We start from the raw sequence: 14,422 nt of genomic DNA on the forward strand, positions 1-14,422 counted from the left end.
TCCACGGATGAGAGAGACCCTTAACAAATATACCAAAACCAACTGCCTTTCCACAAGCCTGTGTTCCTTACGATGAATAAATATGAAAGAATTGTTAAAGAAATGTTTTAATTGTCTGCATGTATCTTTAAGTGATGTGATGAAACTGCATTGTGTGTGTGTCGGGATAGTATACAAGATAGACTTGCTAGTCAAAGAGGAAATGAGATATATACTCAAAATGATGCGATGTTCAGAAAAGGAAGGGAAGTAAATCACACCGGCATGTTTACATGTATTTTATTTGTGAAGCTTTTTTTTAAATTTTTGTTTTTAAGTTCAAATGATGTTGAAAGAACAGTAGTTGTCGTTTCAAAACACATTATCCTTTTTTCTTGTGTACTCAGTAAATGAGTTCCTTTTTTAAATAACCTAATTTCTCATTCTGCAGCTCGACAGAAAATGATACAGGACTGAAGGGGTTAAGCGGGGGGGGGGGTAATTCTGATAGATATATTAACTGGACAATTCTAATACTATTTTCTATACATATTGTGTAGCTCCTCCTCTTACTAACTACGCGTACTATACCATACATAAAAAACAAACCGGAGAATGAAATGTCATGTCGAGAACATTATCTCAATCTGAGTGTTACTGATCTTGAGAAATGCGGTTTTAATTGATTTTGCCTTGCTCTTAATTACTATTATTTTTTTAAATCGCCAAATGTATTAATCAGTGACAGTAGGACTAATTTAACCAAAACCAAAACAATCCACTGCATACGTAGCCTGCATTATAACAATAATGATGCAAGAATGATCAAAGACCCGAGGCAAGTTCAGCGATACTCTGGGAATCGCTTTGGAGTTTCCGCGTTGTCCCTGTGTTTTCCCTGACGCCTAGCAGCACTGCGCTGTGGTGGCTTCCTATTTCGGGTTATCATGATGAAACATTGTAGACACGTACTCAGGATGTGCCGAATCGCTGCTTCTTTGAATTCACCAGAATAAACAGTAAAAGTTACACATGTAATTTAATTACACAGCTGTTTCGTGGCTGAATACCCTATTGCGTACGGGCTTCGTTTGATTGGCTAGCACTCAAACTATCTACTCAGAACTGACTTCAGACTGAAAACTACTGTATTTTTAAACCCAAACCTTCCCCACGCAGACAGGCGGGTTAATACATGTTAATACATGTTAATACATGTTAATGCTGCTATAGCTATTGTCTGAACGTGACCCTGTTTTATGAGAGGTGTCTCAATTAGCCCCCGGTCTCCACTACCTGTTCCTTGCCAGAGTGGTCCACAGTGTTTTGTGCTGTCCTTCTCCGCCGCTTGTCTCTGTGTGTGATGTCACGTCACAGCAAAAAGCACCGTGGTGTATTCCCCCCCCCCCCCCCCCCCCCTACCCCCCCCCCCCCCCCCCCCCCTGAAATTGAAAGTAAAACGACACAGCTTGTACAGAAGAGCATATGCTTAACGGAGTTCGCAGAACCGTTTTGGGGGCTTTTAAAACGGCAAAAACGAGAAGGAACCAATGACAAGAGAAATACATCGGAAAGTGTGTTCTGAGGTAGGTAGATGTTTCAAGTCGTTGCTTAGTCTCTAATTTGTCGTGCTGTGCCGTTTTGTTATTTGTACGGTTTTAAACATAAAAGCCAAACATAACCGAAAACACGACTCGCAGCTTTCAAACAGGATTTGTCTGATAACATACAGTACAGTACTGACCTGGATTTGGGAGAGTCTTGTCTGTGCCGTTATCAGCTCTATTGGTTATGGTTATAATGATGCGAAGTAAAACGGCTATGATAGAACATGTTAGTTCTGTGACTAACAGGAACTTTCTCAGTTCCAAATAAGCCGCTCTTCTTTGAAATGCTATTCACATACATGATGCAACAAGACAGTATTTGTAATGAGGGTTTTTAATACATTTCAGGAAGCTTACTGAGTACGTACTACGCTTTTATATGTCACAAACATTACTCAACCAACGTTTTTTCAAGAGGAAAACTTTTCAAACTGTTGTTGGAACGGTAGAACCATTTGAAGTATTCCGTCCTTGAGGTAAAACTACTGAGTCGATGCAGACAGCGATATAAAAAAATAAAATAAAAAAAAAGAACATTTTGAAGTACGGTAAGTTATTATTGAAATGTATCTATATCTACATCCATAAATACATCTGATAGTTTAGCGATAGTTTAGTCTGAGTTAAAAACAATAAATTAATATGGTTTTGATCATTTCTATTTCTGTTTTACAATTTAAAAAACTAAAAACTCCTATTTGCTGCTTTATTTCAGGCATATGTTACACTGAAGTATAGGTTATCCAGGTTAGTTTGCGACTTTTTTGGTTGTGGTTACTGTAAACTCTTCATAAACAGCCATTCAAGATCAGTTGATTGACAAGCACGTTATGAGGCAAAAATAATCCCAGTAGATTATTATCCTAATCCCTAAATCTACCCTTTACTGTCTACCACTAACCTAATCTCAACCCCTAACCCTAACTGTGTTACTGTTAAAGTCATTTTTACTGTTATTTCAACACCTATTTTTTTTTTTTTTTTTTTTTAAATGTAGTCGTTGCCAATTATTTTGTATTTTCTCCCATTTGAAATTCGCAATTATTATTTACGGCTCAGCTCACCGCTACCACCCCTGCGCTGACTCGGGAGCGGCGAAGACGAACACACGCTGTCCTCCGAAGCTTGTGCCGTCAGCCGACCGCTTCTTTGCACGCTGCGGATTCACCGCCCAGCCGACCAGGCGCTACAGCGTGGGAGGACAGCGCCGCTAACAGGCAAGCAAGCCCGCAGGAGCCCGGCCAGATTGCAGGGGGCGCTGGTGCGCGGTGAGCCGAGGACGCCCTGGTCGACCTTAGTTTTTGATTGTTCAGTAGTTGAAGATATGTTTATTTCTTTTCAATTGAACACTGCCCTTGAAATTGCAGCTTTGAAGATTTACAGGTCTTTTTTTAGATGTTCATTCTGAACAGTAGGTGGCGCTGCAGCGAGCGATTTCGAGCAACCTGGTGTTTGATTCATTGCTGTCCTTGTCGTGCCACGTCCTGCCATGTTTAGTTGCACATCAAAACAAACCCCTCACAAGACCCTGTGGCAATGTCAGGTGACAGTGATCGTCCTTTGTGATCCGGGAGTAGTGACAGGAGGTATCCTTGCCAGATTTGCTGTACCATTTCCAGTGGCAACAAAGATGTAATTTGCATTTTTAAATACTCGGACAGTAGCATAAAAAGTACAACCAATGCCCTTCTGTGTATATACCAGTGTACCTGCCTGTGTATATACCAGTGTACATGCAGCATTGTAACCTCTTGTATGAGTAGGGTTGTGTAGGGAACCAAAAAGAATAAAAGGAAGGGGGCCCTTTTTGACTGTTGCACCCTGGATTCATACAGCATTTGATCAATTGATCAGTCACAAAACAGCTTGGAACAAGGCACTTGAAATGAAGGCTGTAGCTTGAAAGGTAGCAGACTGGGTGTCATGCTTTTGAGCTGGGAGGGGGGGGGGGGGGGGGTGGGGGGGGGGTGGGTTCCCTCTTCTCCATCTAAGAATCTCAGAACTAAAAACAACTCACATTGTCAGACCACAGGGAGCTCTATATAATTCTAGGGGCAGTAAAGATTGAGTCTGTAGTTTAGAAAAGCGCAGTTGTTGTGCAGAATGAAGCAATGTTCTTTGAATAAATAGTTTCCTATGGTACTGGCTGTCTCCTTTCACATAAACCACAGCCAGAGTAAGCACTGCAGAATTATCTGGACTTCCCCACACAGAAGATAAATGCAGATCGGGCTCTGAGCCAGGGCATAGCCAGTTTTGTTATGAGCAGCTTCTAGCTTGCACTTATTCAATCACTGAGTTTAACCTTTGTGCTAGAGGTGTTTTTACTTGTTTATTTGATTCATGTTTGCATCTGATATACATAGAGGAATACAGCTGATTAGTAAATCTGTCACACAACAAAGTTGTAAAACCTTTTACCTTCAACGTTTTCAGCATGTTTTTGTTGTTGCTGCTTCCTTGACAAACAGATCTTTAAGTAAGAGGCTGTGTTTTATTGCGTAAATTCATGTCCAAATACCACTCCTTTACATGGGCAACATCCAGCATTGCGGGCTTCAGGCACTTGCATTACTAAAACAGCCTGTATTTTCTGTCCATTCTGTCAGGATGGGTACAGTTAATATGCGTCACGGAGCAGGACAAAAGCGAAAGCAGATTATTTAAGGCTTTGTGTTGTTTGCACAACTGGAAAACAGCCAAGTTCGAGGCACTTTTTAATGTCCAAATGTTTTTGCAAGTGGCTTGTTATTTTACAGGACGACTGTACAACTGACAATTAAAATGGAGACATCCTGAACAAAAAAAAACCCCAGCAATGACAGTTTGTTTTAACAGTTAAGTTGCATTTCAAACCTTGTTGGAAAACCCCTGCCCTGCCATGCCAAACTACTGCCCTGACGTGTCAATACATTACAGGCTGTGCATCCCTGTTTTCGGGGTAGAGTGGTGTGTACAAATACAGTGAAGCGAGGACTGAAAGAAAACAAAAGAAGGCTGCATTTCTAATTCCCTATATTCTCTTCTCTAGTTTCACATCCTCCGTCGCTGCTGGCTTTCAAAACCAACCACCAGCCACCTGTGGCTTCTTTAAAGAGAAGAGAAAACTACAGCAAGCAAAGAAATACGACAACAAATGCAGTGCGATTTCAAAATACTTCCTTAATTTCCAAGCAGCAAACCTTGTGACATACAAGAAGAACAACAAACAAATCTCTTCCTTGTGCTTCGATAGCATGATAAGTCGGCCGTCTATAACATTTTAAGGGCCTCCCGTTTTACAAACAACTCAACTGCCAAATACACTTCCCCTTTATGTATGCTTTTCATGGGATGCATAGCTGTGGCGTTTGTGGCAAACGTTGCAATTCCAGGAACACGGGGAGACATGACACGGGGAGACGTGTTGGTCAATGAAGCCACTGCGATTGCGAAGCGGGGCGAGCCAGTTCCACTAGCATGCTCCTTTGTGAAGTCAGACAGATTCGAAATTTAGTATATTTTTCTTTTAAAACAAGCCCCACCTGTCATGTTTGCAAATGAAGGTGAACATGGCATTAACTACTTTGTTACACCATAAGGATTCCAGACCATGTTTCAAATTCTAACAATATTTGTTAGTTCCGAATCCCCACATTCCATTCTACATGAAACCCTATTGTTTAGGTACAGTATGTGCTGTTAGTATTAACAGAGATAGGCAATGGATCAGATTACCTGAACCCCTGGAGAGACTCCACGATGGTCCACGATGATCCTGGAGGTATTGGCGCTTCTCTGTCTGTGTCGCCTCCATGCCTGGGAATTTCAAGTAATTTAGTGCTTGAGTACTCAAGCGTTAAAAATTTAGAGCACTCGAGTACTCAAACCTAATGCCAATCAATATAATTCTACATATGCGCCGCAAAAATGACCACGTTAACACTAGAACCGCCACGGTTATACTCAAACCTAAAACCAGCGCCGGCTGTGTTTATGCCGGTTATATTTTAAACAACATCAATATTAAAATGAAAGACAAAATCATATCAAACATCTGCACAGCTGAAACACCGTATTTAAATGAACAATTAAACATAAAAGGGTTTATTTTCTAACTTACCACACATAACGCACTACTTCAAAAAATGAGCAAGGGGGCATCCTGATGACATACACACACACACACACACTCACACACATACACACACACACTCTTACACTCACACACACACACACACACACACACACTCTCTACTGAAACTAGTGGTATGGTCCCACCCTGGAACAATACAGATAACGTGCACAGGACCAGATGAAACAAAACCTGAACTGACTGGGTCACTACAATATATTGAACTTACATTCATGAAGAGATACTATTTACATTTTTTCAAGTACTTGAGTAATAATTATAATTATTTCAAGTACTCGAGTACTGCAACACAGCCCTAATTTATACTAGCAATTATCAATAGAAATTACTCATTCAGCTGTTACTCTGTTCAAGTGCAACCAGCCACTAACTTATCCTATTTCACAAGGTTACCGTTATTAATTGTTAACCATATTTTCCTTTCCCATACATTTCTGCAGGCGCTTTATCTCTGCAATCATTTTAAACCTAAGTTACCTCCTGCAAACTGGTTTAACATTACCAGTACGCTTTACTCCATACACAAAACAACTGAAATCGAATAAGCATCTTTTACTAACTGTGTTAGTATTTCGATCTGCCTCTGTTGCATGTGCTGCCGTTTCAGCAGAATAATGAATTGAACCTTTTTTTTATTGGCAGCTCAAAGCTAAGGAAGATCAAAGCCCTAGGAATGGCTGCGCCTGTCATGCTGATGTACTGGGCTATTGGAATAGCTGCAATCCAAACGGTCTACAGCCAAGAGAGTAAGCAAACATTCGATCATTCAGATCTGGACAGACCTTTTGTACAACACTGCTATTTCTTATCATTGCCTACTGTTTTCTGGGACTTGATGATGTACTTCAGCCTCTGTATCAACACCACAACACCAGTGGATTTCTGGAGTTGAAGTTATCCTGTGGAACACGACTGTGTTGAGTTTTGCAAATAATCAATTGTTTTCTATTTTGACAGCATTTATTAAAGTGGAGTGTGATCCTGAAAGCCAGGGGGTATATAGCCAGGATGCAGTGCTGAATTGCAAAGTGGTGACCGTCAAGAAAGATGTCCAAATTCTCAAAATTATGTGGTGCAAAGTGGAGGCTGACAGATGTGTTAACAAAACAAAACTGACGTTTGACAATGGGAAATGGTCAGCTGAAGATCCACGTTTCACTAGTGCCACACCAGAGTGGAAGGAGAGAGAGTTGAGTGTATCGCTGCTGGTGCGGAGAACCCAGGTGTCTGATCAAGGGAGCTATCGATTCATCATAAGCACTGACAGTGGCTATGACAAAGGAAGTACCATCCTTAGGGTTACAGGTATGTTGCAGTGTCTAGAGTAGCTGCTGTAGATCAGGGTTGCAGTGTAGATGAGCACTCTGGTCCAGTGGAATCCTATATTGTTATGGGGTAAAGGTGGGCTAATTGGAAAATAATTATGTTGCAGACATTCAGCACCGAATGCAAACCTGAGCCTATTCAGTCTGGCTTGTGATTGTGCAGGATAACAATGCCTTTAAAAAAAAAACTATTCTGAGCTTCTCGGAGCATTGTGATGAATATTGGAATACCACAAATTCTGGGTGCTCTCAGAATCTTGTATGAGAAACGTTGATCAAACCCTTCAATGTTGATCACACAATACATGAGCAAAGGGTTCTGGACATCAAATCTCTTGTCCTGCCCTTGCAGGTGAGATCTGAGTTGACTGTGTACATTGTCTGGTTTATCATTTAAAAGACGGGCTGTTTTTTGTTTTGTTTTTAGCTCCATATTCCGTTCCTGTAATAAGTTCAGTGCCAGGGATCAACATAGAGGATTCAATGCTGGTGACCCTGACGTGCAATGCATCAGGGGGTTACCCACCAGGACAGATCCACTGGTTTGACCAGTTAGACTCCAACTGGACAAAGAGTTCTGTGTTAAGGATCATACCTACTCAAGATGGACGCTTCAACTTGACCAGCATCTTCAACACGACAGCGTCCTCCAGCATGTCTCTGTATAAATGTGTTGTCGTCAACAACAAGATGGAGGAGCAAAGGGCAGAATATCAGCTGGTGATTGGTAAGCAGTTCTGTGCACCCCCTTTAAAACTGTACTGTTACACCATAGCAAGATCTTAGCAAAGCACTATACATGTAGTTAGAATGGAAGCATGTGCTCAGCATAGTATAGAGTACAGAGAAGCCTGGTAAATGTCCATGCTGTCCATGGTACACTTCTATAAGGGTTAATTGTAGCTGATCTCTTATTGATGTGGTCAGGGTGGCACGGTTTGTCACTGCTTCCCATTCCAGAGCTTGCAGTGTTTTGTTTGCTTGTGCTGTGCGGATCGTCCCAGGGTTCAAGTGACAGTGCTTTACCAAACACCCCTGGACCTCCCTGAGGGTCGTACAACAGCTAGCCCTTCAGAGCTGCTCCCAGAGAAATTCCCAGCACAGATATGCAGTAGTGCCCAAACACACAGCAGCTGTGCAAAAGGTGAAGTCATTTCAGGTACATCACTGAAGCAAAGGGGAGCTGATTTTCCTTTTTGAAATCGTTTCAGGTCCAGGGAAGCAGGAAGGAATGAAGAACGTCAAGACCATAACCGCTGTTTGTGCCGTGGTCGCTGTCCTTGCCATCAGCATTCTGATTTTATATATTCATCAGAGACGATCGAGAGGTGAGGCAGCAGCACAATTTCTGTTTAATACACACAGCCCTCCTAGAATGGGGACAAAGGCTAATAGTTTTTATTACTTCGAGCTGACGCATGGATAAACACATCTGCCAAGCGATATGCTTTGCACAGGCACATTTGTGTTGGTATCGTCACCAAAATGAAAGGTTACGCTTGGTTTGAATACATAACCTGTTAGGTCAGTCAGCGTGTGGGTTACTCTATACAACACCATTATTTCACTTGATATAAAATGCTACAGTACAATGTCACATATCCGACCCCCTGTGGACTGGGGTATAGGGTGTTATTTAAAAATGTCAGATTAGCGAACATCTATAGAAAAAGCATTTGCACATCAATAAATAGGTTAGTGCACAAAAACACGCAAACTGCTTTAAACACAGGGACATTTTATGCTTTAAAATTAAGCCAACGTAAATGAGATTAATTAGGCTACAAATACACAGTGTTGCTATGTGGTTTGCTGTAAGCCATCTCCACGCAAAGCTTTTTTTAAACAGTAAATGTACAGTAACCTGCAGCTGATGGCTTCTTTCTTAACTCTTGAAGTTCCTGCCTCCCTGGTTCTGCTTTCTTATTTCTCTGTCACGGTACTTTGTGCGCTTTCTTGATATTGCCAGCAGCCGATAAGCAGCTCAGTTTGAAGATTGCTTCAGCTATTTTACACAAGCAGCTGGTAAGCATTGCATTTATGAAGCTTGCTTTGTTTAATTCAAATGCATTTAAAAGCTACAACAACATGCTGCCAATATCTGCAAGCATGCCCTCCATCATATAAACACACTGCACAAAGGAAAAAAGCTTTCTCGACTGATGTATTGAAACGTCACTGCTACACGCAGCTGACTGACTGACACACGCACACAGCCCGCCTCTCTTAAAGGGGAACGCACCAAAACGCAGATTGCCGTAACGCTTTCTATCTGTTTCCATCGCGGAAGCTGCATTTGCTGCCAGTGCCATTACTGTCGTACCCTACTTTTAATATTTATTTATTTAGCGAGGAGGAGGTTAATTGATCAGGGTGGTTATATGATGGTCGGATATGCGACGCTTCACTGTAATGGTGAATGTAGAAATAATCAAATGTTACAAATGCACAAAAGACATTGGAATGAGTAAGTCGTTTCAAATGGAAAGATGGAACTGCCCTCCTGTGCGCAGTCATTCCGACTGGTTGCACCCTTCAGTGCTGCTCTTCACTTCTTCATTGCAGGTTTGAGTTGAACTTTAAAGAAATATAATTGAATTCTCCTGACACACTGGGTACTAATTCAATGTTAATCATTCTGTTTAGCTGGAGCTCGAAGGGAATCTGTGTTCCCCATCATGGGTATGTTTTTAACTTCTCAACTATTTCATGAATACATTTCCTGTTCAAAATTTGTAGAGTTTTCCAAGTTTGTGTTTAAAGCAAAAAAAAAAAAAAGCTAAAACTAAAGTGGTGGCAGATGTGACAGTGTTTAAATATCACTGCTCTTGGGTCCACTAAGTCTCCCCTAGTAAAGGCACTAGCATGCAGGGGAAGTCATGCGGTCAGGAGCTGGCTGGTTCGAAGCCTGGTTGCGCTAAGTTGCCGATGTTGACTGGTGGACCACAGAGATCGTTGATTTGGCTGGGGTCAGTTCAAACACTACTTTGGAAGACAAAGTTAAAACATGGCAAACCATGCTAAACTTTTATGAGGCAGAACAGGGGGTGCCCTCAATTCTCTGTGCCTAATAAATATGTGTCATGGGAGATAGCTATTGAGTGTTTTAATTAGAGCATGACTGAACACAAACATCATCCCATTTCCATGCTTTCATTACTGTCAGGCCAGTGTGTTTTTTTCCCTTTCTATCTGGTGTGTGCAGTTTACTAATATTCAACCTTCCCATTAAAAAAACAAATTTCTTGTGTTTCAACAACATAAAACGTGTTATAAAATGAATAACACTGAAATCAGTGAAACTGGCGTACTGTGAGAAGGCGAAGCAAACATTCAGTTTTCTGCACACACCTAACCTCAATATACTTGGGTGGATTTTAGCTGAATATGTTTTTCTTCACTTGTACTAACTGTTGTCCCTCTTTCCTGCTCTGCACACGGTTTCTACAGCTGTTTGTTTCTCTGGGTTAGGGGATTTCTCTTTTATCGCTGTCAGTTGTCATTTCAATCAATTACTCAAATGTATTTTGTATAGCGCCTTTCATGCCAAGGCATGCCAAAGCGCTTCACGTTACAAATAAATATACTATACAGTAATATACTATAATATACAATATCAAAAAAACATCCAAAAACAAATGGGGAAAACAATTAAAATAGAATACATATTAAAGAAATTCTAAAATAGGCCATCCCAATCTACAAAAAAAGCCTCTGCATTAAGATGTGTTTTCAACTTTGATTTAAATGCATTTATTGGGTCAGCTTTATAGATTTCAATTGGAAGATTGTTCCATAATACAGGTGCATAATGACTAAAGGCTCTTCCAGCACAAGAGCTGTGCTTTATCATTGGAGTCACCAGAAGCCCAGGCTCAGCAGATCTCAGCTGGCGTTCAGGGACAGAAATCATTTAAATACCTGTTCAGTCACGCTTTGTACTCCTCTACTGTCTCAACAAATTAACAGAGTAGAAACAGAGCAGATCTTTAAAAATGTCAAGAACGTGCCTGTCTGCGTTGCAGGTTTCTGACCAGCACATCATTCCCTGGGCAGGATTATTAAACATTCTGTCTCTTTTCTTTCATTAGGTAACATTTGGTTTAATGCACAGCAAGAGGAAAAAGGTTTGTGCTCATTTCAGATCACATGGCATCAGTGTCTATTAAATCACAAGTTCATAAAAGCTAGCGTGAGGTTTAGCAATGAGCCGCTTTCTTTAATAAAATCCGCTGCTGTTTAGAATCTGCAGGGGGCGAGCAGAAATGACGTAGCAGTTTGCCAGCAGTATACTTGCTTAGATCCCTTGCTAAAATTTATATTTTTAACATTTTCTAAGAAAACACCTGCCTCAAATGCAAGTTTCTAAGTGACACGTTGTGACCTAGTTCGATGAGTGATTCTTTTAGATTTTTTTTTATTTGTTAACTTTTATGACGAAGACGAGGTATGTACTTATTTTTGTACTTAGATTAGAACTGAGTGCTTAAACAAAGATGCACCCTAATGTGGATCTGTTCTGTTGTCATAAGCTTTCCCTGGATTTGTGACGTTTGTTTTAATGCCGCTGTGTATTTGTTGACAGATGAACATGAAAAGACCATGGAGGAGGGGCAAGCACTAAAGTGCAGTTGAGGGTGTCTGTGTAGCCAGCTCCAGACGAACTGTATGTCACCCTGCAAGAACCGCGTTTGCCTCTCTGCACACTGCGATGATCAGATCTAATGCTGCCATTCGTAAAGCACACAAGGGCTCATGCATGAAAGTTAACGTTGGTTTTAACAGTGAGCTGCATTTTATTAACAACTTCCTCTTTCCTTTGGTCAGAATCTGTAGGGGATGTGCAAAAAACGAAATAAAATTAAATATCTAATACTTTCGTGCAATTTATAAGTCATTTCTCAAAAAGTATTCATCTGGTGTGTAGGCAAGAAAAAAGTTTCACACAAATGTGCTGTTGTACAGTCGGACCATCATGAGTGCGCATGTTAGCAGTCAAACGGGACTCGAATAATATTGTAATGTGCTGTCAGCCTCTTAGGACTTTACCTGTAGCACGTTGCAGGGTATCGATTGCTAGGTGAGGGTCCTGTCGGGTTTTCTCCCTGGTTTTATTTGGCTTTGATAGGAGGGTGGGATAAGGAAAGGATTAGGTAGGCATGCTCGGGGTTCGCCTGGGCAACGTTAACATATGAACAAAATAGACATTTTGCTACCAGTATAATTTGATTTAGCACCGGTTTTAAAAACACCCTACCTACTAAAAAATATACTTTTCTCTATTTTTGAATTGTTTACCTATTGAAAGGGACAGGCACAGATTGCTTGAGCTGATCGCTGAAATAGTCACCTGTCTGTGGATTCAGTCTTTAAGCAGGTTTAAAGGTATTACAAGTGCTGTTGATTTCAATACTGAAGATGCTCCTGTTTTTATGCCAGACTTTACAGAATGACAGTAGTGTGGATTTAGTTTGTTATTAAGAGCCTCTTTGTTAAATCACATTCTAAACTTGGTCATTTGAGTTATAGTTTGTGATTTCTTTTCTGCAAATACAATAAGTTAACAAAAAATAAAACACTGTACACAAACATATATATATATATACACACACACACACACACACACACACACACACACACACACACACACACACACACACATACACACACATATATATATATATATATATTTATATATATATATATATATATATATATATATATTATATAAACTATATAAAAAAATGATATTGATGACAATAAGATTTGCTGTTGTACTTGTTTTAACTTCAGTTACTTTGTGTAAATATTTTAATATTTCTGCAAATATATTTCAGGCGTTTCTTCTTCCTTTTTTCAAGTATACCAAATGACACCAAAAATGTAGCCACTTTCCAAATGCACTGTGAAATTCCTGTTCCTGTCGGTTTTAGCATTAGTCAAAGGTCTCTGGGTTACCCGATCTAAGCCGCCTGTTTCTATTAAATATTCTGAAAATAGTATCATGCTGTGTGTGTGTGTTTGTTCATCCCTAGCTAGTGTACATTCAGTGATAGCTGATAAAGAGTTTTACTAACTTAGTTTTAGTCATACGTGATCATGTTTTATTTCGTATGCATTTGTGGTTTTTATTATTAATAAACCATGCAGGCACTGATTAACAGCAACTGTGATAGTATTAAGAAGTAACTGTCATGCTGAAATGTTGTTTTTTTTTAATTACCAAGGCTTAATAAATGACTACTGAAATCAGAGTTCAGTTTTTTTTAACAATATTTTTTTATGTACTGTGTATTAAATAAAATACATTTTAAAAAATCTAATGAACTCTAATACTGTGATAATTTAACAGGACTTTCAAACAGTTTAACGAATAGCAGACGACAAATGCTGCGAATCCTAGCCTAACCACACGTCCATGTATTAAAGAAAAAGGTTGATTTCTTTATTGGATTCATCTGTTGGATTTGGTTGGCATTCTCTGGATCTCGAGAAGACAGGGTCATGCTATTAAGTAGTTGTAGTGTTTCCTGCAGGCCTACATTTTCAAACACTGCTGATGTTAACAGTAGTATAGTTTAGACCATCCTTTATAGATTTATATTTTATATTTATACGTGCACTATTATTCTAAATGAAGAAATAGCAAAACAACAACTGTTATGAAAGCATTGCAGTTTTGAAGCAGAACGATGATAGAAACTGCCCACTTCCAGCTTTTAGGAATGTCGACATGTAAGAGCATAAAAAACCACCCCAAACTGACACAATTTCACATGTGAGGTTCATCTTTTACAGTACAGAACTTTGCTAATCCAGTTTAGGGTGTGACTGACCACTTCAGCTAGAACAATTGCGCTGTTTGTATCCTAACTAAACACTGCGTCTGCATACCCAACTGGTATGTATGGAATTTTATTAACATCAAGCTTTCTGAGGACGTTGTATAAAAGAGATGATACATCAGGAAAAAAGAAAGTAGAAATGTGGGACAGCTTTATTGGGACATTATGTATTTTATATTTGCATGCTTATTTTATTATCAATCAATCAATCAATCTTTATTTTATATAGCACCTTTCATAGTGGAACACCAAATCACAAAGTGCTTTACAAGATGCAGTAACAACAAGAAAATCCATGATAGCAGCATAATACATGAGCTAGTACATTAAATACAGTGGAAAGAGCAGAGTACATGATAGCAGCATAATACATGAAATAGTAGCATAATAAATACAGTGGAAAGAGCAGAGTACATGATAGCAGCATAATACATGAAATAGCATAATTGGAAAGAGCATGAAGCATAGTAGTGCATTAAATACAGTGGAAAGAGCAGAATACATGATAGCAGCATAATACATGAGCTAGTA

General features: G+C 39.8%; 1 protein-coding gene across 4 annotated transcripts; it reads left to right on the forward strand.

Moving 5' to 3' along the window:
• Positions 1-1,432: 1,432 nt before the first annotated feature.
• On the forward strand, positions 1,433-12,679 carry LOC121296438 (CD276 antigen homolog). Of its 4 annotated transcripts, none has more exons than XM_041222010.1 (9): positions 1,433-1,565; positions 2,646-2,854; positions 6,364-6,467; positions 6,679-7,026; positions 7,474-7,773; positions 8,258-8,374; positions 9,693-9,728; positions 11,138-11,173; positions 11,632-12,679. In XM_041222010.1, exons 1-9 carry the CDS (start codon positions 1,530-1,532, stop codon positions 11,679-11,681), a joined length of 1,236 nt encoding a protein of 411 aa, XP_041077944.1. In that variant the 5' UTR covers positions 1,433-1,529; the 3' UTR covers positions 11,682-12,679. The 4 variants fall into 4 exon arrangements, with proteins under 4 accessions (XP_041077944.1, XP_041077946.1, XP_041077945.1 ...); XM_041222012.1 differs by having other exon boundaries at positions 2,646-2,803; XM_041222011.1 differs by lacking the exon at positions 9,693-9,728.
• Positions 12,680-14,422: the final 1,743 nt, after the last annotated feature.

The sequence above is a fragment of the Polyodon spathula genome, chromosome 21 (assembly GCF_017654505.1).
Source record: "Polyodon spathula isolate WHYD16114869_AA chromosome 21, ASM1765450v1, whole genome shotgun sequence".
NCBI lineage: Eukaryota > Metazoa > Chordata > Actinopteri > Acipenseriformes > Polyodontidae > Polyodon > Polyodon spathula.